The sequence below is a fragment of the Ahaetulla prasina genome, chromosome 2 (genome assembly GCF_028640845.1).
Source record: "Ahaetulla prasina isolate Xishuangbanna chromosome 2, ASM2864084v1, whole genome shotgun sequence".
NCBI lineage: Eukaryota > Metazoa > Chordata > Lepidosauria > Squamata > Colubridae > Ahaetulla > Ahaetulla prasina.
Genome location: NC_080540.1, coordinates 280,400,919 through 280,424,178, shown reverse-complemented (window position 1 = coordinate 280,424,178; position 23,260 = coordinate 280,400,919). Strand labels below are relative to the sequence as shown.

The following is a 23,260-nucleotide window of genomic DNA, read 5'->3' as shown; positions in this document are numbered from 1 at the left end:
ATAGCAGTGTTCCAATATTTGAGGGGCTGCCACAGAGAAGAGGGGATCAATCTATTTTCCAAAGCACCTGAAGACCAAAGAAGGAATAATGGATGGAAACTGATTAAGGAAAAGATTCAATCTAGAAATAAGGAGAAATGTTCTGACAGTGAGAACAATCAACCTATGGAACAGCTTGCCTTCAGACGTTGTGGGTGATTCATCACTGGAAGTTTTCAAGAAGAGACTGGACAGCCATCTGTGAGGAATGGTTTAGGGTCTCCTGCTTGAGCAGGGGGTTGGACAAGATGACCTACAACAGGAGTGTCAAACTCAAGGTCTGGGAGCCAGAGCTGGCCCGCGGCGTGCTTAAATATGGCCTGCATGGCTGGCCTGGAAATAGCAAAGGACCGGCCTGTTGTGTCTCTGGGAGCCAAAACAGGATATGGGGGGGCACATGCAGCCCTCCCACACCCCATTTTTGACCTAGACAGACTCCTGCAGCACTCTGTCTGCCAAAACAGGGCCCAGGGGAGGGGGTCGTGCAAGCTCCACCCCCCATACCCTGTTTTGGCTGGCAGGGTGCTGCAGGAGTCAGTCCAGGCCAAAAACAGGGCATGGGGGAAGTTCGCATGGCCCCCACATGCCCCATTTGGCCAGCAGGCTGCTGCAGGTGGTGTCCATCCTGTCTCTCCCCCTCCCCCCTCCGCCAGCCCGCAGGGGAAAACTACAACGCTGATCTGGCCCTTGAAGAAATCCAGTTCGATAATCTTGACCTACAAGGCCCCTCTGTTTTTCTATTCTATTCTAAGTATAAGTTGATAGGCAGAGTACTGACCGCTTGTCAACTTTGGTGTTGGAGAAGAGAATACCATGGACAGTCCAAGCAAACCAACTGATGAATCATTGAACAAATCACTCCAGATTTCTCACTTGCACAAATGATCGGGTTCAAATTAACATACTTTAGATAATTTATCACACTTTGGATATTTATGCAAAGGCCCAGTTCTCTGAATGCTGGGAGAGATAGAAAGAAAGAGGCGACCAACAGCAAGGTAGATAGTCAGTTATAGTAACAATGGATTGGGAGAGCATTAAAATTAGGTCAGGGACGGATCATTCATTTTGTCAAACATGTAAAAGATAACAGGTATAATTATAAACATGGAAATGAACATAGGAAATGAGTACAAATAAATGGAATATCTTTGTGGCTGCCAAGAGTTTGATGACACATAATTGCTTTCTTTGGAAGTATGCCCATTTGGTGGGAGAAGGGGAGGATTATCTAGTATCAAAGAGGATTCTGGAAAATTTGAGGAGGCAGTAGGGACCTATGTCTCTAGTTTGCCTTTTGGCAAGTGAATACCTGGTCTGTCTCAGTGTACCTACAATCTAAAAGTAGGTTGGGAACAACTCTAGTGTTTTCAGCTTCATAAGCTGACTTTAAAATCCCTGCTATCTGACAACTCTGTTATAAACATAATACTAACCCGAGGCACTTTTAATAAACACATGCAGAAAAGAAAAGAGGACGCTTACCCAGCAACAATTCGTCCCCATCGGTCTAATATTAGCCAAGGATTTTTTTCAAATAATACTGATCCGCTTAAGCAACTGGTTTTATCAAAAGCTTTTTGGGGAAGCAAGGTCATAACTGAAATGCTAATGCTACCCCACCTTATTCCCCCAGCTGTTCCCCTTTCATCCCTAGTTGGCTCCAGGCAGAGTCCATTAATAATTGTCTACCACTCTTTTCCTATTATCAGGCCTCGGAGATAGGCCAGGTAAAGGGATATTGCAAGGGTTCAAAAATGCTATTTAATTGTTGTAGACTGTATTATCAGAATCTTGAAATCCTGTTCAAATTTCTGTCCTGCTTTATACCAAAGAAAATCAAGGTGGGGCTATTTTATGTTTCTCATCAGATTCAGCCGGTTCAGTTCAGTTCGGGCGAACCGGTAGTGGCACCAGATATAATGCTGTCCTATTTAGCCATGTTTTCGAGGCCGGGCATATGCGCGGAAGGTGCACATATGGGCAAAGCACATGCGTGGAAGGGTGGGCACATGTACGGAAAGTGCGCATGAGCGCAGCGAGCATGCAGAAACCTGGGCGCATATGTGCATGCAGCGAACCAGTGGCAACAATATGTGAAACCCATCCCTGTTTCTCATATTTCTTTCTATCTCAAGACTCCACCATTGTTTTTGTAAGTTCCTCCTTGATGCCTGCTCTTCCTTTCCCCATGAACAGCCTTCCCCAAGGTCAGTTCCAAAGGCTTCATACTTACTGAAGGCTCAAAGGAAACACTGAATCTGAGCAAATGGATATAAGGGATACCGATGGGGAAGATCAAGAAATATGGGTTCAGCTGATGGCCCCTCCAGCAGCTAAGCTGATAGAAGCACAGAAAAGAGCAGAAAGGTTTGCTGAAGAAAAAGAGGTATGTTGATGCATTTGCTTCCATAGCTGTGTGGAGAGGGAAAGTAATGAGTTGCTATAAATGTAATAGCGGTACAACAGAAACACCTTAAGGTATCACTTTCAACGTATGCTCCGACTGTGCCAAGAAATGCAGGTGTTATCTATAAATTCTTTAAAATATAACACCTGGTCTTAGACCTCTCTAGGACTTCTCCCTACTGAGTTCACCTGAGTTCAAATTTCTTCTGGGTCAGAAGTGCCCCCAAGATAATCCAAAAACTCAGGATGAATGTCAAGATGGACGAAAACCTTCTTAATTGTATCTCTGTATACACACCCTACTTGCTCCTGTAACAGAATAACAGTTGGAAGGGACCTTGGAGGTCTTCTGGTCCAACCCTTTGCTCAAGCGGGAAACTCTATCCCATTTCAGGTGAAGGTTGTCTAATCTCTTTCTAAAAACCTTCAGTGTTGGAGCACCCACAACTTCTGGAGACAAGTCGTTCCACTGATTAATTGTTCTAACTATCAGGAAATTTCTCCTTAGTTCTAGGTTGCTTCTCTCTCCTTGCTTAGTTTCTATTCATTGTCCTGCCCTCAGGTGCTTTGGAGACTAGGTTGACTGACTCCCCTCTTCTTTGTGGCAGCCCCTTAAATATTGGGACACTGCTATCATGCCACCCCTAGTCCTTCTTCTCATTAAACTTGACATACCCAATATCTGCAACCGTACTTTGTATGTTTTAGCCTCCAGTCTATATTTTTAAAGCTTCCAGTTTTGAAGATCCTCCTTGGTCATTTCCCCACTACTAATTTAAAGGATACGCAAACCACTTCCCTTGTATCAGCAAAAGGGATGGCCTTCATCAATTTCTTCATCCAAGTCATAAACTCCAACCAGATTCTGTAGTGTATATGGTGGTTCTGTGCCAAGGTACTGGTGGCTGTGCTAAAGGACTCCCCAGTTCCCAGCCCCTCTGAAGTTGGCTGCCTTCTTTTTTGTTACTGTCACCAAGTTACACCTCGGGTATAATCACATCTCTGGCAACACCCAGATGGCGGCTATCTAATCTACAGTATTTGCTCTAAAAAGTCTGCAAGGCAGCATACATTTCACAATTTTATTGCTGTAGTGGAAAAAACACTTTTAACATGCACTTCAGTGTAGTGAAAGGAAACTGGACCACGAGAAAGCCAGCTTCTTAGCATCAAGAAGGTGCATTCTCAGGGCATTTGAGGATAGGAGTTTAGTGTCTAGTTTTTTCAACCCTGGCAACTCTAAGATAAGTGGACTTCAACTCTCAGAATTCCCTAGCCAGCTCAGAATTTGCCATACTATTTTATTTATTTATTTTCATCAAGCATGTATTTTATGACAGATACAAGTGTAAACATAATTATAAACCCATGTAAAGGGTATGAATAAAAGAAAAGATGAGGACAGGGACAGTAGGCACACAGGTGCATTTATGCACGCCCCTTTCAGACCCCTTAGGAATGGGGTGAGGGCTGCAGTAGACAGTCTAAGGTAAAAGTTTTGAGGATTTGGGGAAGAAACACAGAGCCGGGTAGTGCATTCCAGGCGTTGACAACTCTATTACTGAAGTCGTATTTTCTGCAGTCTAGTTTGGATCAGTTTACCATGCGTTTGTAGCTGGGGTGGGTTTCAATTTACTACCAGTTCTGTGGGTGTGGCATGGCTTGGTGGGCATGGCTTGGTGGGCATGGCGGGGGAAAATACTGTAAAATCTCCATTCCCTCCCAACTCCAGGGGAAGGTTACTGCTAAATCCCCATTTCCTTCTGATCAGCTGGGAGGCAGAGAATAGATGGGGGCGGGGCCAGTCAGAATTTTTACTACTGGTTCTCCGAACTACTCCAAATGTCCACTACCGGTTCTCCAGAACTGGTCAGAACCTGCTGAAACCCATCTCTGGTTTGTATCTATTGTATGCTCTTGTATTGTTTTGGTTGAAGCTGAAGTAGCTAGGGAATTGTGGGAGTTGAAGTTTACGGGGTTGAAAAACGCTGGTCTGGACTATGTATTACAATGAAGAATCTCTTCCAAATCAGTGTTTCTATATTTAAATGAGAGTGGAATGAAGGCACAACCAAGATTTATATGCCATCCAGCCCTTATAGGGTTGACCATGGTATGTGAGGAAGTGGTCAAAGAAGACAAAATCTTAGCCATCACAACTTGTTTGAACCCTGTTCCTTTTACAGGAGCAGACTTAAACTGACCCAAGCAAGCTGCAACCTTAGTTTCAGTAAAAGTGAGAAATAAATGCAATTGTCATATCATTTATGTCTTGAAAATAACCAGAATTGGAATGTTTGTGTTTCAGCTCCAAACTGAGTAATATTTGTGGGTGGGTGGGTGTGTTAGGTAGTTACAGTTGGAATAACAGATTAGCCACATAAATGTTCTTCTCCAGGTACATAAAGCCTGCAAGGAGCTTATGCAATGCACAGTCCTCACTAGAATTATCTATGGAAACCAGCATTGGAGACTAGCAGAAGCTCTTGCCAATCTTGCTCACGGCTACCTTACTCTACAAGGTAAGGCATTTTTTTGCCATGAACCCTCCAGAAAAATGGAATCTAAAACGTTATGGATGCTGTTCCCCTAAGGCCAGGCCCTTTCCCAAGCAACGTACTTTATTAAAAGCTACAATCATTCATGAGTTGCACAAAAGCTTATGCTTTTTAATATGTCAGTCAGAAAAGGGCTACCAGACTCCTGATTTCATTCCTGTTGTGCCTCGCTTGCCCCCCTCTCCGCAGCCGGGCCCCTCTCATCTCCTGCCAGACACTGATAGTACAGAAGAATGTCTTGGCATGCCTCCAGCCCCCGGTCCTGGCATCATGCCCGGACAAACGGAGCAGCTTGGGCCCCTCCCCCACAGCATGTGAGCCTGGGGAGTGTGAAGCCAGTCACGAGCTGGAATTGCCAGCAGCTGGAGGCTGGAGGGACCCACGCTTCTGGAGAGTGGAGAGACGACGTCAGCAAAAGGAAGGGAGGGGCAGGCCTGGATAAGTGCTGAGTCATGGAGCCACACCCCATGGCCTATATAAAGGATCTGCTTTCTGGCATTCTTTGAGTCAGGCAAAGTCTAAATTGGATTGCTGAAGTCACATCCTGGTCTCCTGCCTGCCCTGAGAACTCTGACAGAACTTTGGCAAAGCTGCAGAGGCATGCTTGATACGGACTTCCCCGACCCGGCCGTCAGAGGAGGAGTGGGACACGACAATTCCTTTTAATGTCAGCTACAGCATCCCCTTTCTTTTTTTATAAATATATATTTATTTTAAAAAAATCTTAATATAGAATGCAAATATAAATAAAGGGAAGGAAAAAAGGGAAGGAAAAGAATAAGAAGGAATTAAAATGAGGAAAGAGAAAAACAAAAACAAAAAACAGTGATTTCCTATATTTTTTGTGCAGTAACCCACACATATATATATATATATATATATATATATATATAATATGCAGTAACCCACATATATATATATATATATATGTATATATAATATATATATATATATATATATTAATATTACTTGTGCCAAATAGTAACTATTAATACTTTCTATCGCAATAGCCCACTGAATTACCAATAGCATCCCCTTTCTGATATATTTCAAGAATTGCCATTTTCCTCCTATCCTGGCAACATTACCTTGCCTTTAACACAGGGGTGTCAAACTCAAGGCCCCTGGGCCAGAATCGGCCCACGGGGTGCTTAGATCTGGACCATGGGGTCAACGGCCACATGCGACCCTCCCCGGGCTCCATTTTCACTGGCAGAGGATTGCAGGAAGCTGTCGCAGCCGGAAACAGAGCGCAGGGGTCCGTTTTGCTGGCAGAGTGCTTGGGCCACGACAGGCGCCCTCGACATGGCCACACCCACCATGCCTCCCCAGGTCAAACACAGCCGTGATGCAGTCCTCAATTAAGTCGAGTTTGATACCCCTGCTTTAACACATAGCAATTGACCAAATAATGGTTGATCTATTTTTATTTTATTTTTATTCCTACTTTATTATTTTTATAAATAACTCAAGATAATGAACATTCCTAATAAGCCTTCCTTCTCACAATATTCTCCACAATAACAACCCTGTGAGATGGGTTGGGCTGAGAGAGAGTGGCTGACCCAAAGGTTTCCTGCCTAAGATGGGACTAGAATTCATAGTTTCCTGATTTCTAGCCTGATGCTTTAACCACTGGACCAAACTGGCTCTATGTGGCCACTAGGAGTTGAAAATGACTTAAAAAGTACTTTTTTCAAGACGCATCTAGACTTTTGGGGTTTTTTTTTTCCTTCTTCAGTCCAGGGGTGAAATGCTCCTGGTTCAGACCAGATCACCTGATCAGGTAGTGATGGCACCAGGTGGTTCGGAGAACCGGTAGGAAAAATCCCTGCCCCCCCCACTGCCCATGCCAGCTGAGCCGCGCAATCATCAGAGGTGGCCCTTTTTACTTTTAAAAGCATCTTTTCTTCAGCCGAAAAAAATGCTTTTAAAAGTTGGGAAAAAAGAGCCTCTGATGATTGCACAGCTCAGCTGGGATCGTCAGAACCCTTTAAAAGCATTTTTTCTACAACCTCTTCGGCCAAAGAGATTGTAGAAAAAATGCTTTTAAAAGTAAAAAAAAAAAGTTGGCCACGCTCACCCACTCACATTATCTCATCCCCAACCAAGCCACGCCCACAGAACTGTTAGTAACAAATTTTACATTTCACCCCTGCTTCAGTCACGTTGCTTCTTGAAAAAAGCACCTTTGGGACAACCATGACCTAGATGATTGAGAATCTTCATAGTCATTTAAAATGACTTAATGGTACATAATCAATCAATCAATCAGGGAAGTTAATTAATATCTAATGCCCATTAGCTATGGTCTTTAGCCTGCAACTTTAGTAGGTATGAAAACTAAATACATTTGCTGAGGATCAATATTATAAACCAAAAACAAATGCACATTACCACTCCGGACAAATATCAGATTCCCCTCTTACCAATAGCCAATGGTAGAAGACCTGCAGACTGTAGGCAATGAACAACTTTGATTTGAGTATTCTCAAATCTCACCCTAGAATCAGAGTTGAATAACATCACCAATCGCCTCTCACCACTTTATAAGGAACGGGGACATTTTGCAAGGATAGCGGTGGAAGAAAACAACAATCCCCCGATGTTAAGAGAAGTTTTTTAAATTAGCAAGCATCAACTAAGATGAGTCACTCCCAAGAGCAACAGAGGAGGAGAAGAAGAAGAAAGGTGCAGGCAACTCCAAGAATAGACATTGAGAAGGAAAAATAACAGGGAAGGGAGAACAACCAGTCAGCAACCCAGATCCTGAAATCTAAATAACTGCACCTTAACCAAGAGAGAAAATTACTAGATTGATGATTGGAGTGCATGTTTCCAAATGCGTAGCAGTGATCATTCAGCAGTGATCATTCCAGGGGTTTTACTGCTGGAGTTAGAAAGAAATACCTGGCTGTTGAAATCCTGCCACCTAGTGACTATTTTATAATTTCATCAAAGACTAGACTAGACTAGACTAGAATAGAATAGACTAGAATAGACTAGACTAGACTAGACTAGACTAGACTAGACTAGACTAGACTAGAATAGAATAGAATTCCTTACTGGCCAAGTGTTGGACACACAAGGAATTTCTCTTTGGTGCATATGTTCTCAGTGTACTTAAAAAGAAAAAAATACATTCATCAAGAATCATAAGATATAACACTTAGTGATAGTCATAGGTTACTAAATAAGCAATCAAATCATACTAGGAAACTAAATAAAACAATATAAATCATAAAGATAAAAGCAACAAGGTTATAGTCATAAGCGGGAGGAGATAAGTAATAGGAAGGAAGAGAAGAAGAATAGTATTACAGTCTTAGTAAATTATTTGACAATGTTGTGGGAATTATTTGTTTAGCAGAGTGATGGCATTCAGGGAAAAACTGTCCTTGTGTCTAGTTGTTCTGGTGTGCAGTGCTCTATAGCGTCGTTTTGAGGGTAGGATTTGAAACAATTTATGTCCAGGATGTGAGGGGTCTGTAGATATTTTCACAGCCCCCTTTTTTTGACTCGTGCAGTATATACTGGCATACAATAATAAGACCAGTGGTGGGTTTCAAATTTTTTTACTACCGGTTCTGTGGGTGTGCCTTGGTGGGCGTGGCATGGCTCGGTGGGTGTGGCAGGGGAAGGATACTGTAAGATCTCCATTCCCACTCCACTCCAGGGGAAGGTAACTGCAAAAATCCCCATCTCCTCCCGATCAGCTGGGACTCGGGAAGCAGAGAATAGATGGGGGGCGGGGCCAGTCAGAATTTTTACTACCGGTTCTCCGAACTACTCAAAATTTCGACTACTGGTTCTCCAGAACTGGAGAGAACCTGCTGAAACCCACTTCTGACTAAGACCCATAAAAAAGCCATACAGTACTAAAACCCAAGCCAATTCATTGAACGTTTTGATAGGACAAACAACTCTGTGCTTCTATCTACTTTTGTTCACTCATTTTATGAATTATTCCAGGTCTTCCGTGTCAAGCTATGCACCATGCAAATTCAGCAAAATATATCCTCCTCTCCCTAAGAGGTGATACTCCTCCGGCATCCTTAGAGGAGAAAGGAACCATTTTGAGCATCCTTGTGACAATCTACTACACCTTGGGCATGGCAAATCTGATGCAGAAAGAATATCCTTGCCAGTGGCCAGAGCAAAGGAGTTGGGTATGGGAAGCACAAGCAAAATTCTTTTGCATAGCTGTGTCCTTCACCTGAGAGCTCAGGGTCTTCTCATCAGTGGGGTAAACCAGTGCTGGGATAAAAGGTTGATGGTTTAGCAATATAGAAATATAAACAATTAACCAAATAAATACATACTGGGTGGAATGTAGTCTGGATTCCCAGGAGGGAGGGGCTGCATTCTACAGCAGGGCCAGTGATCGACTTAAATTTTTTTAGCAAGGGGTTCTCTACCCAGTTGCTGGGTGGGCGTGGCCATGGTGGGCGTGGCCTAGTCAGCCTCCTGCACCATGACGGGGGGGGGCATTTTTGCCCTCCCTGGGCTTTGGAGGCTTTCTTTGAGCCTCCGGGAGGGCGAAAACGGCTTCCCCAGGCTCCGGAGGCCCTCTGGAGGCCAGAAACGGGCCCATATCCGGCCTTCCTGAATTTCTGATAGGCCCGTTTTTTGACCTCCCCAAGCCTCCACGTGCACCCTGCACTTAGGTAAAGGTAAAGGTTCCCCTCGCACATACATGCTAGTCGTTCCCAACTCTAGGGGGCGGTGCTCATCTCCGTTTCAAAGCCAAAGAGCCAGCGCTGTCCGAAGACGTCTCCGTGGTCATGTGGCCGGAATGACTCAATGCCAAAGGTGCACGGAACGCTGTTACCTTCCCACCGAAGGCGGTCCCTATTTTTCCTACTTGCATTTTTACGTGCTTTTGAAACTGCTAGCTTGGCAGAAGCTGGGACAAGTAACGGGAGCTCACCCTGTTACACAGCAGCACTAGGGATTCGAACCGCTGAGCTGCCGACCTTTCGATCGACAAGTTCAACGTCCTAGCCCCTGAGCCACCGCGTCCCTGCACTTACCTGCATCCAAAACAGGCCGCATGGGGACTCCTGAGAGGGACAGGGTGGGGTGGGCGGGGCCAGCCAGGAGTGGGACTTGGGGGTTCTCTGAATTGCACAGAATCTTAGCTAGAGGTTCTCCCGAACCCCTGCAAACTCCCAGCAGCCCACCCCTGAGCAGGGCTGTGAAATTCCCAGCCTGCAGGCTGGATGTGTTATGCGCTGGCCACGCCCATGCCTGCTTTAGTAAATGTGGGGGGGAAAGTCCCAATTCTTCATGTGCTGCTGTGACAACGTGAGTTTGACAACCCTGATCTAGAGCAGTGGTCTGCAACCTTGGCAACTTTAAGACTTGTGGACTTCAACTCCCAGAATTGAAGCCCAGGGCCGGTTTAGCTCAGGCTGGTAAGGCCTATTATTAAGAACACAAAGCCTGCAATTACTGCAGGTTCGAGCCCGGCCCAAGGTTGACTCAGCCTTCCATCCTTTATAAGGTAGGTAAAATGAGGACCCAGATTGTTGGGGGGGCAATAAGTTGATTTTGTAAAAATATACAAATAGAATGAGACTATTGCCTTATACACTGTAAGCCGCCCTGAGTCTTCGGAGAAGGGCGGGGTATAAATGTAAACAAAATAAAAAATAAAAAAATTCTGGGAGTTGAAGTCCACAAGTCTTAAAGTTGCCAAGGTTGCAGACCCTTGATCTAGAGAATCAAGAGACAGCTTGGTTGAGAATAAGAGGGTAAAGCTATTTCTCCCTAGGTGTTTTCACAGTATATCTCTAATGATGCAAGTAGTTTGCTTTAGTTTGGCAAGATTTCTGTCTATAAGTGAGAAACAATCAAGGAAACTGCTTAGAAGAGACTCAGCATGTCTTTTCACTTTTTGGCCTGACACATAAAATTGATTCAGGGTAGGGAAGATGCCTGTCTTGAAGCATCACCCAAGCCTTTCTATCTGTAGAGAAAGCCTTGGTTGGAGTCTGCTCCAGGATAATCACTCATCTGCCCAAGAACTTAGGCCCATGATGGCGAACCTATGGCACGTGTCCTCTCTGTGGACACGCCAACTGTCGCCCCAGCCCAGCTCCACCGCACATGCCCACGTGCCAGGAGTGGGTTCTACTTACTTTTACTACCGGTTTGCAATGGGACTGCGCATGTGCAGAAGCTTCCAGACGACGTCTGGGTCGGTGGGCAGAGCCTCCCGCTGGTTTTACTACTGGTTCTTGTGAACCAGTCCGAACCAGGGGCAACCCACCACTGGCGCGCACCTCCCACCACCTAGCTGGTCTTTGGGTCTCTGACACGCATGTGCAGGGGGCAGGGGGCATGCGGGGAACACATGTGCGCACATGCGGGGGCCCGGGGTGCATGCGGGGGGGCTAAGGCATATGACCGGGGTGTGTGTGCTCATATTGCATTTCAGACATGAACATGTGCATTTGCGCACATGTGCACTTTGGGCACTTGGCACCAAAAAGGTTAACTCTCACTGACTTAGGCCTTTGCATAGGAAACCACAGTAAGTCACAGCAAAAGATAGAAGCTGTTATACAGATTTACCAATCACTAGAGGGCACCAAAGAGGTGCAGAAAGCGTTTAACTCTTTGCTGCCATCTACTGGTTTCCTAGATTTTTGAAACTCAGATCTGAGAGATTTAGCAGTATGCAGCAGACCTGTCCTATTTCACATGAGAGAAGGTCTCAAGTCGTTCTGCGGCCATTCCTCTCTAAGGGACGGTTGTGGGGGTGGTCTTGGACATCGAAACAGTCCAGGTCCCTATTTTATTTCTTTCTTTGTTTGTTCAATTTATATTGTTGTCCCCTGAATGTAGCATAAAATGTTTGTGCTGCTTTCTCGTTTAGTTGTGTTGGATTCTGTGTGCCCCCACCCGACAATCATTTGCCAGGGTTATCTTTCAGCATCGCTTCTTGGTGCATGTATCTGACTTACCTGCAAATTCATTCTCTCTTCTGCTGTATTTAAATTGTGTAGAGTTTAAAACTTGGGTAAACCAAAAGGCTAATAATCCAGAAGGGCCCTGAATCTAAGATATAAAATAAATGGGACAATTCTTATGCACAATTTCATTTCAATAGGATTTATACCAAATTTCCTTATGGACATTCAGGCACCAAACGTCTGTCACCAGCGTTAAGAATAAATTAATTGTCAGAGTCACAAAGCTGCATCATTCAAAAGTTTTATTCTTTGCACCGCTTCAGGATATACTGATTTATGTTGCCATTAACTAGAGCATAAACTGCCAAACCTTGCAAAGGAAGAAAATAGTTTCAGATCTGCCAAAATAATTGGAGTCCAAATCAACAGCATAAATTCCTCTTCTGTTATTTTTGTTTCTTTGTTTGCTTGCTTGCTTTAAATGAACTTCCATTGTTGAGTTTTCCTTGACTTTTCTACTGCCAAAGAATGTTACTGCAACCTGCAGAAGGCTGACAAATGTCTGGAAGAACTGCAGGGGTTAGATTGGAAAAGAGCTGCTAACCTCAAAGTATGCAAAAAAGACATTATTGTGGCGCTTGGCAGGTAAGCAAACAATTGTGGAGTGATAAATAAGGACACAGATGCATTATATGAATAGATTGAGGACAGGGGTGACTGATGGGCCCACATGTACGGCAGAGGTGGGTTTCAGCAGGTTCTGACCAGTTCTGAAGAACCGGTAGCGGAAATTTTGGGTAGTTTGGAGAACTGGTAGTAAAAATTCTGACTGTCTCCGCCCCTATCTATTCTCTGCCTCCCAGTCCCTTTCCCCTGGAGTGGGGTGGGAATGGAGATTTTACAGTATCCTTCCCCTGCCACACCCACCAAGCCACGCCCACAGAACCAGTAGTAAAAAAATTTGAAACCCACTACTGATTTATTTTTTATTTATTTATTTATTTTTCGTATTTTTATACCGCCCTATCTCCCTAGGGACTCAGGGCGGTTCACAGCCAAAATAAAATATACATATAAATACAAAATAAAACATCAGTTAAAAAACTTATTAGAAATGGCCGAATTATTAAAATCACAATATGCATAATAAAACCCATTTAAAACCATTTAAATTTTAAAATCTAATCCAGTCCTGCGCAGATAAATAGATGTGTTTTAAGCTCGCGGCGGAAGGTTCGGAGGTCAGGAAGCTGACGAAGTCCTGGGGGGAGTTCGTTCCAGAGGGTGGAAGCCCCCAAAGAGAAGGCCCTTCCCCTGGGCGTCGCCAGCCAGCACTGCCTAGCCGACGGCACCCTGAGGAGTCCCTCTCTGTGAGAGCGCACGGGTCGGTGAGAGGTATTCGGTAGCAGCAGGCGGTCCCGTAAATATACGGGTACATATATCCTTGGCTTACAACAATTTGTTTAGTGACCATTTGAAGTTACAATGCCATTGAAAAAAGTGACATTCATACTTACAACCACTGCAACCTTCCCACGGCCATATGCTCATAATTCAGATGCTTGACAATTGACTCATATTTATGATGGTTGCAGTGTCCTGGGATCATATGATCACCGTCTGTAACCTTCTGACAAGCAGAGTCAATGGGGAAGCCAGATTCATTTAGCAACCCTGCTACTACCTTAACAACTGCAGTGATTCACCTAACAACTGTGGCAAAAGAAGGTTGTAAAACGGGATAAAGCTCACTTAACCAATGTCATACCTAGCAATGGAAATTTTGGGCTCAATTGTGGCCCTAAGGCCGTGATGGCGAACCTATGGCGTGCGGGCACACGAGCCGTCACCCAGGTCACTTCCACCGCACATGCCCACGTGTGCCTTCTGCCGGCCAGCTGATTTTCAGGATGCACGGAGGGCAAGGTACATGCAGGAGATGCGTGCGCATGCAGGCGCCCCCCCCCACGGCCCGTTTTTGGATCTAGGAGGCTGCAGGGAGGCCTGCTAGGCCCAAAAAGGGGGCGGGAGGAGAGTGAGTGGGTTGTACACACATGCACAGAGGGAGTGTGGGGGAATTGTGCGCACATGCGCAGAGGGGGCGCATTGCATTATGGGTGCCAGCACGCACGCTTTTGACACACGACGAGAAGAAGGTTAGCCATCACTGCCCTAAGGCAATGACTATGTGTAGCTTCCAAAATGCTTTTTTTTTTCTTTTACAAACTGGTAGTAAAGGTAGGTAGAACCCACCCCTGGCACACATGCATGAGCGGTGGAGCTGGGCTGGGGCGACAGCTGGCGTGTCCGCAGAGAGGGCTCTGTGTGCCACCTCTGGCACGCGTGCCATAGGTTCACCATCATGGGCCTAAGTTCTTGGGCAGTTGAGAGATCATCCTGGAGCAGACTCCAACTAAGGCTTTCTCTACAGATAGAAAGGCTTGGGTGATGCTTCCCTGCCCTGAATCAATTTTATGTGTCAGGCTCCAAAAAGCAAGAAAGACATGCTGAGTATCTCCTGACCTAGGCTTCCCAAGAGCATGAAGCAGACTCCTTGTCCCGACAAAAACCCCTTTTTATTAAGTTACTGTGAATTCTTCTCATTCACATCCAGCAAAGTCTCTCAAGGGAGAATTTACAGTCACAGACCTTATCTGGCTTGGAGAGCTGCCAGGCCGATATCTTCAAAACTTGGCAAGGAGTCACAAACCAATTAAGCAAACTAATTGTCTCCTGCAAACTCCACTCCCCTTTCGCTCCTCTTTTATTCCCTCTGGGAGGGGCCATTCATTGTCCACCTGTGGCCTTACTCCCAAGTTGACCCTTGTTCTTTAACTGTTCCCTTCGTCTGGCAACTCTGTGCATGCGTACACTGGGAACAGGCTCCAGTTGTTTGTCTGCCTCACTGATGTCTGACTCCGAAGGCAGCTGAGAACTGGCATATGGCCCTGGCCTCCTCTCTGCTTCCGACGCAGAGCCCTCATCAGAGCCTTCCCCAGACTCCAGGACTGGCTCATGTTCCTCCCCAACCTCCTCACTGTCCCTATCTGCTGCCAGCTCCGCTGGCCACTGGCGGGCCACAACAGCACCAATGGAATTTTTTTTTCACCAATTACAGCAATATTCCAAAATTTAGCTACCTTCCTACTAAAAATCTGCAATGCAACCATCATCTGTTGAGGAAAATCACAACAAATAGCTGGTCAGACTTTAGACTAGGTTAGAATAATTAGATCATTTGGGGAAGAAAATCATTCACCAAAAATACTTTATCAGAAAGCGGAAGAAAAATCTGAAAAATTGAGTCCGTTCCATTTTCACTGATGGAAATCTCACCAATGACCCTGCCCCCCACTCAGATTGGCACCTTAGAATGTAGTAGGTTTTACCTATCTAGGAATAAGCGTGATTAAAAGCAGTCGAACATAGAAGTAGAACAGCTCTGAGATTGCAATATAATTCCAGGCAAGGCCATTATTTGATCACTGTCCACAAGTCTCACAAAATCTGTAGATAAGAGTGACCAATAGTTAAAACGGTTGGTGTTGTCAGCTAACACATTAAGACTTCTTTTTCAAGACCTAACTGGTTCAGCCTGCTATTAGAAGTAGTCTTCAATTTATAGCTATAATAGAGCCTGACAATTGTGGTCATAAGTTGTGATGGTTGTATGGTGGGTCACTATGTGACTGGACCAGTGGACCACATTTTTTATGCTGGTTGTTAACAAACGTGACAGTCATTAAGTGAAGCCATTGTTTACTATGGGCTGAGTTCTTCTAGAAACTGGGAGGAAACGTCGATTTCCAGTAAAAATGGCTTAAATTGCAGTCACGTGACTAAGGGGCACTGCAGGCATCTGTAAATTCAGGCTGATGGCTGAGAATCCAAAACGTGGGCATGTGACTACATGAAAAGAACTGACCCTGTAACTTCAAAACTGTGGGATTTGGGTGGGATTCTTCATAACTTCACATGGTTGCTAAGGGACTGGTTCATAAATCACCTCCTGTAGTCTTGCAGCTGCAGACAGTAACAAAATCCAGTGTTGTCTTCTTGTATTAGCAACAGCTTCCTTGACCAATATCCCAGTTTTATTTTGTGAGAGTTTTGTTTAAATATTTAAAAACCTAGAACAACCTAATCAAGGTTTAAGCAATTTTTCTACATCCATTTTCATCCCCAGTGGCCATGCAGGGTAAATATGTATTTGCAGGATAAAAGTTAAAAACAAAGCAACAAAATTATGGGATGCAAAAAATAACCCTATTTTGTGCAGGTTAGCTAACAAAGGGAATTAACCCTATGTTAATCCTAATTTCTAAGTTTGCCCTACATAAATTGGTTTGCTTAAAGTAAAACTTAAAACTTACCTAAGAGTTGTTTAAGGTTAATTAGGACCTAAACTGACCAGGAAATGACTCCTTTCTGAGTTTTATAATTCTGTATCTTTAAAATGACTCCATTGATTGCGATGTGCCAATCCAAAGTATGGTTAGAAGCATCTCTGAATCTTTTAAAAACATGTTTTCCTAGATTTACGTCCCATATTTCCTCCAGAGACTGAAGGCCCCATAACTAGCATTTTTTCCTTGCATTCTTCTCCCACAACTGCTCTGTTCGGTAATTTGGTTTGAGACTGGACCAAAGTCAAGGAAATTCTCAGAGTGAAATTAAGACTTGAACCAGATTCTCTCCAGTGAATGCAACAATTTGGCAACTGCACCACAATCCAGCTGCTGTTTTTATTTTTATTTTTGTCCCTAGGGCAAGTTTGCAGAAAAACGAATTAGATTTGGCATCCAAGTATTTTGAGAAGGCTGTTGATTATCTCATTTCAGCTGAAGGTGATGTGGCTCCAGAACTAATACCTCTTTATCAAGAAATAGCCAAAATTAAACAAATGAAAAAAATATATGAAAAAAGCATTTCATATGCATTACAGGTAAAGGACATTTTTTTTTACTTAATTGAAGAATATTGGGAAACTTCAGCTGGTGCAAAAAGGCAGTTATGTGTGTTCCTCTAGATCAGCGGTGTCTAACTCAGTGGTGGGTTTCAAAAATTTTTACTACCAGTTCTGTGGGTGTGCCTTGGTGGACATGGCATGGCTTGGTGGACGTGGCTTGGTGGGCATGGCAGGGGAAGGATACTGTAAAATCTCCATTTCCTCCTGGTCAGCTGGAACTCAGGAAGCAGAGAATAGATGGGGGTGAGGCCAGTCAGAATTTTTACTACCGGTTCTCCGAACTACTCAAAATGTCTGCTACCGGTTCTCCAGAACTAGTCAGAACCTGCTGAAACCCACCTCTGGTCTAACTCGATTTCACTGAGGGCTGCATTAGGGTTGTGTTTGACCTCGGGGTGGTGGTGTGGGCGTGGCCAGGATGGGCATGGCCAGCTCAAAGTCACTCGTGTTAGGGGCACCTGTGGTGGCCTGAATGCTCTGCCAGCGAAAAATGGCTCCCGAACTCCGTTTTTGGCTGCAATGTCTTCCTGCAACCCTCTGTCAGTGAAAACAGACTTTGGCAGGGCCGTGTATGTTTTCGGGCACCCAAGCTCCATTTTTGCTGGCAAAGGGTTGCAGGAGGACATTGCAGCCGGAAACGAAGCTCAGGAGCCCATTTTCACTGGAAGAGGCATTGCAGGCCAATCCTTCGCTGTTTCCAGTGCGATCCTACAGGCTGCATCTAAGCATCCTGCGGGCCAGATTTGGCCCGTGGGCCTTGAGTTTGACATCCTGTTCTAGATCACACATTACACCTCTGCCAGCTGTATTGGTTGCCAGTTTTCCCCCCGGGTCAATTCAGTGTGTTTGTTTTGACCTTTAAAAATCCTGTATGAAATGGGATTATATGTTTGAAATAAGGTTGGCCAATAACAAAGCACATTCTTGCATTTGATTTTTTTCAACAATACTGATATTAAATTCCACCCCCCCATCCCCCACAGAATATGTGCTGAGATAAAATCCTTTCCCAAAGCTGTGATCCTGTGGGAAGGCTCCACATTGGGGATTAGACCAGGACTCTTAACTTTAGGGTGGTGAAAAATGGTTTTGAGAGCTGTGGCGGCACAGTGGTTAGAAGGCAGTATTGCAGGCTAACTCTGCAGTCCACTGCTGGGAGTTCAATTCTGACCGGCTCAAGGTTGACTCAGCCTTCCATCCTTCACAAGTTGGTAAAATGAGGCCCCAGATTGTTGAGGACAATTTTCTGACTCTGTAAACCAATTAGGTAAAGGTAAAGGTTCCCCCGCGCATGCGTGCTAGTCAGTGGTGGGTTTCAATTTTTTTTCTACCGGTTATGTGGGTGTGGCTTGGTGGGTGTGGTTGATGGGCATGGCAGGGGAAGGATACTGTAAAATCTCTATTCCCTCCCCACTTTAGGGAAGGTTACTGCAAAATCCCCATTTCCTCCTGATTAGCTGGGACTCGGGAGGCAGAGAATAGATGGGGGCAGGACCAGTCAGAATTTTTCTACCGGTTCTCCGAACTACTCAAAATGTCTGCTACCGGTTCTCCAGAACTGGTCAGATCCTGCTGAAACTCACCTCTGGTCTAACTCGATTTCATTGAGGGCTGCATTAGGGTTGTGTTTGACCTTGGGGTGGTAGTGTGGGCGTGGCCAGGATGGGCATGGCCACCTCAAAGTCACTTGTGCTGGGGGCACCTGTGGTGGCCTGAATGCTCTGCCAGCGAAAAATGGCTCCCGAATTCCGCTACCAGTTCTCCAGAACTGCTCAGAACCTACTGAAACCCACTTCTGGTGCTAGTCATTTCCAGCTCTTGGGGCGGTGCTCATCTCCATTTCAAAACCAAAGAGCCAGCGCTGTCCGAAGACGTCTCCATGTTCATGTGGCCGGCATGACTAAACGCCAAAGGCGCACAGAACGCCCACCAAAGTGGCCTCTATTTTTCTACTTGCATTCTTTACGTGCTTTCAAACTGCTAGGTTGGTAGAATACTTTGGCAGAAATTGTAATAAAGTAAAATGTATTTAAATATGTTAAACTGTATAAGATATGATATGGCCAGTACTCTGTTCATAAACTATGTATGTGTGTAGGGGGGGGGAATTAAAAAATTAATAAAAACTTGTTTTTAAAAAAACTGCTAGGTTGGCAGAAGCTGGGACAAGTAATGGGAACTCACCCTGTTACGTGGAGCTAGGGATTCGAACTGCTGAACTGCCAACCTTCTAATCGACAAGCTCAGCGTCTTAGCCACTGGGCTACGACGTCCCTCTGTAAACCGCTTAGAGGGCTGTAAACAGTGGTCGGATTCAGTCAGTTCGCACCTATTTGGGAGACCCGGTTGTTAACTTTCTAAGCAGTTTGGAGAACTGGTTGTTGGAAGAAATCTTATTTTGTTTTTTTCCACTTTACAGGGCTAATCCTGTAAGGAAGGCAGGCAGGAAGGCAACATTCTGGTGTCGGTTCTAGCCTAATCTTTATTGCCCTGCTTACAGAAACTGCCTCTCCGGTTAACCGCTGTTACAATGTAATAAGGGTTACATTGTGAGTAATGTTGAGTTGGCCATGCCCACACGGTCACATGACCACCGAGCCACGCCTACCCTGCTGGTCATTAGGGCAGAGAACCAGTTGTTAAATTATTTGAATCCCACCACTGGCTGTAAAACATTATGAAGTGGTGTATAAGTCTAAGTGCTGTTGCTGTTTGAGGGAATAGACTGCCAGATAGGATGTGATAATTCTTGGTTTGTGAACTAGAAATATCCATCTCTTTGCTTTAGGCTCATTCTGTGTCCTTAGCTCTCTACCAGAAATTCAGTCCTGAAGTTGGATCTGCAGCATTATTCCTGGGAAAGGCTTATGCTGCCACAGGAGAAGAGAAGCACGCTGGTAATTATGTAATTAATTAATTATGTAATTAAAATCCCTGTCTTTTTAAAAGGTGGCAAACACATGATGGCAGCAGCAAAGGAAGACCCCCTCTGATTAACGTTTTCAGTAACTACTAGGAGGTTCTTTGATTAATGTTTCTAGTAGATTAAGAAGAAAACAAACCATGAATGAGAAATATACAGCCCAATAAGAACTGGTTCGAAGCTGCCAAGGACACTGACTTCAACTTGGGTGACTTCCAAACTTGTTATAATAGGAGAGCCACACTTCTTGAATATTTTGATGGGCATTAACAAGATCATACTAAGAAATTATGGGATGTTATGTGTTACATGCTAAATCTACTAGGCATATACATAATGCCAGAGAGGTGTCGGAATGACTATTCCCAATGAAGCTAACTCACTCCAAACCCAAAATGTTTGAAGTTTATAGAAAGCAATTCTCCACTTTCTTAAACTGCTCTTCTTTTGACTGAGTCAGTGAAACACCCTCTCTACTTAGGTACATAAATAATTTTTTAAAAAAAATTAATCTACCTTTCTGGCTTGGAGTCTATTTGGGTAAGGCACATTGGGCTAACAAACCTGCCAAAGCTTACAGCTAACACATACTTAATACACCTTTCTCCTCCTGTCTCCTAGCTGTGTGGAAGATTGCTTGGACAATGACTGGCTGCTATGTGTTTAATTTCTTTTTAATCTTGTGTATTTTATTGTAAACTATCTAGAGCAGGGGTCTCCAACCTTGGTCACTTTAAGACTTAAGGTCTTCAATTCCCAGATTTCCTCAGCCAGCAAAGTTGGCTGAGGAATTCTGGGAGTTGAAGTCCACAAGTCCTAAAATGGCCAAGGTTGGAGACCCCTGATCTAGAGTCATGTAAAAGTGAGACAGGGAGCTACATAAATCAAATGAATGAATGATAAATTTGTACTTCTTTTGGCATAACAAAATGACATGCAGTAAAAGAAGGAAAGTGAAATTAACTAATCCATACAACTTCCTTATACTGATTTGTTTTTCCAAGATACATTTCATACAAAATACACTGCACTTGTGTTTCTAGAGGCTGCTGAAAAGTATTTCAACGAGAGCTTGGTAGCCTACACTGCAGCATTAGGAATGGACCATCCTCAAACAATCATTGCCCTTAAAATCTTCAGCAAGTGGCTTGGATTTGCTGGAAAAAGAAAGGTAATCAGACATCTGCTGGGATACAGCTGTGTAACTTTTGGCCATGCAAAGGCTGCAGGGAAGGACAGAGGCCCGCACAGCCAACAATAATAATCAGCTTGGAGGAATAAGATGGTTTCCCCCCCCCAACTGTAGTAATAACTTGGATGGGGGCTTGTACCAAGGTGGAAGATCACAGCTGGATTGGGAAGGGTTATTCCCTTGGGGCAGAGGTCTTCAAACTTGGCAGCTTTTAAGACTTGTGGACTTCAACTCCCAGAATTCTCCAGCCACCATAGCATAGCTGGCTGGAGAATTCTGGGAGTTGAAGTACACAAGTCTTAAAGCAACAAGGAGTTGAACAAGGAGCTGCCAAGTTTGAAGACCTCTGCCCTGGGGGGAACTTACCTTTTTCTCAAGCATTATGGATAAAAATAAACTCTTTTGGATTGGGAGAATTCAGCTCTGTAGAATATAAAGAACTGAGGTCATCATGATTTCAAGAAACATAATCAATGAGCCATAAAATTCAAGGTATTTAACTATGAAAGTCTAACCTTTAGCAGGATCAAAGCAACAGGGCTACAGCTTTAAATTGCTGCATAATCAGTTGTTCACTAGAGAAAGGACTGGCTATATTTCAAAAAGATATGTGTGGATGAATGGGTGGATAAAGAGAAAAGTTCTACAGTAAACCCAAAAGGAATGAGCATAAATAAGCATCTGTGTTGGAGAGGACAGAAATTATAAAAATATTTTAATTTTTTTATGATTTCTTTCAGCAAGCCTATGAATTACTCAAAGAGTCCTTTAAAACTCAACAAAATCCTTGCAATGATTTTAATAAGCAGGCGGCTGAAAGATTGTATATTATGGGCTGCATTTGTCTAGCAGAGGAGAAAATAAGGGAGGCCTATCAGCTGCTCAGTAAGGTAATTACTGAGTTAAGTTATATTATCAGCTTGAATGAAAAGACCATCTTGGTGGTTTGCAGAATGTTTTGAATTTGAAATATCTCATAGTTGTAGGCATATCATTTTGGATTCATGATATTTAGGAATTTAATTTGTATTAAGAGCTTGTCTTGTGTTACAAAGTTATTCCTAATGCTTGCATTTAAATTTATTGTTGCAAGTGCCCCCAAGTTCAGTCTATCAACAAAAACTTCATCCTGGTTGCTTCACCAACAAGTGAGCAAGGCTAATGTTATGGTAGCTCTAAAGCAGGGGTCTCCAACCTTGGTCCCTTTAAGACTTGTGGACTTCAACTCCCAGAGTTCCTCAGCCAAGACATTGGTATCCATAAAATAACAAGGAATTAATCATTTCTTGCATTTTGAACCCATGCAGTGTGTGCAGATTCAAATTGCTATTTATGGGTCCCACCACAAGAAAACTAAAAAGACACAAGAGCTGCTAGATATGATGAATGGGTAAGTTTTAATATTTTTAAAAAACTAGGATTGGAGGAGGATATGCACAATAGATATCCAGGCTTTGTAGCAACAAGGTTGGGAAGGCTGTTTGCAGGGCTGGGGGGTTCAGAAAAACCTTTAGCCAAGATTCTGGGCAGTTTGGAAAACCCCCAAATCCCACTCCTGGCTGGCCCCGCCCACCCCACCCTGCCCCTCCCAGGAGTCCCCACACGGCCTGTTTTGGATGCAGGTAAGGGCAGGGAGGCTCGGGGGAGGGCAAAAAACAGACCTATTGGAAGTTCGGGAAGGCTGGAAACAGCCCTCTTTCCGGCCTCCAGAGCTTAGGGAGACAGTTTTTGCCCTCCTGGAGGCTCGAAGAAAGCCTCCAGAGGCTAGGGAGGGCACAAATACCCTCTCCGCCATGGGGCAGGAGGCCTACTAGGCCACGCCCACCATGGCTACGCCCACCCAGCAACCAGGCAGAGAACCCCTTGCTAAAAATTTTGAAGCCCACCCCTGGCTGTTTGACTGGGAAACAATTCATGCATCACTCTGCCAAGCAAAATTTTAACATTACTATTCTAAGATGGTACACAGAACTTTCAGTCAATTTGCATTTGTTTGTGTGTGTAAGACACACACACACACACACACACACACACACACACATGTGCATTGCACTTGCACTACTATGTTAACTACCATTATGAAATATCACCTCTTTTTTTTGTTAGAAAAAGGAGGGTTCCTTCAGGGCACCACTTTTAACTTCTATTTATAATGTGGATTGATCTTCTAAAGAGTTAATCCAGTATTACCAAAATTATTAAGTACCGTAGTACCAAAACCTGTAGCATTTCCTGCTTTGGAACATGGGC

At 44.2% G+C, this 23,260-nt stretch overlaps 1 protein-coding gene across 1 annotated transcript; it reads left to right on the top strand.

Annotated features, from left to right (window-relative positions):
* Positions 1 to 2,308: 2,308 nt before the first annotated feature.
* TTC23L (tetratricopeptide repeat domain 23 like) lies at positions 2,309 to 22,498 on the top strand. Its single transcript, XM_058168098.1, has 9 exons — positions 2,309 to 2,428; positions 4,847 to 4,970; positions 8,979 to 9,141; positions 12,446 to 12,571; positions 16,694 to 16,871; positions 19,684 to 19,792; positions 20,862 to 20,989; positions 21,751 to 21,900; positions 22,318 to 22,498. Exons 1-9 carry the CDS (start codon positions 2,309 to 2,311, stop codon positions 22,402 to 22,404), a joined length of 1,185 nt encoding a protein of 394 aa, XP_058024081.1. The 3' UTR covers positions 22,405 to 22,498.
* The last annotated feature ends 762 nt before the right edge of the window (positions 22,499 to 23,260 follow it).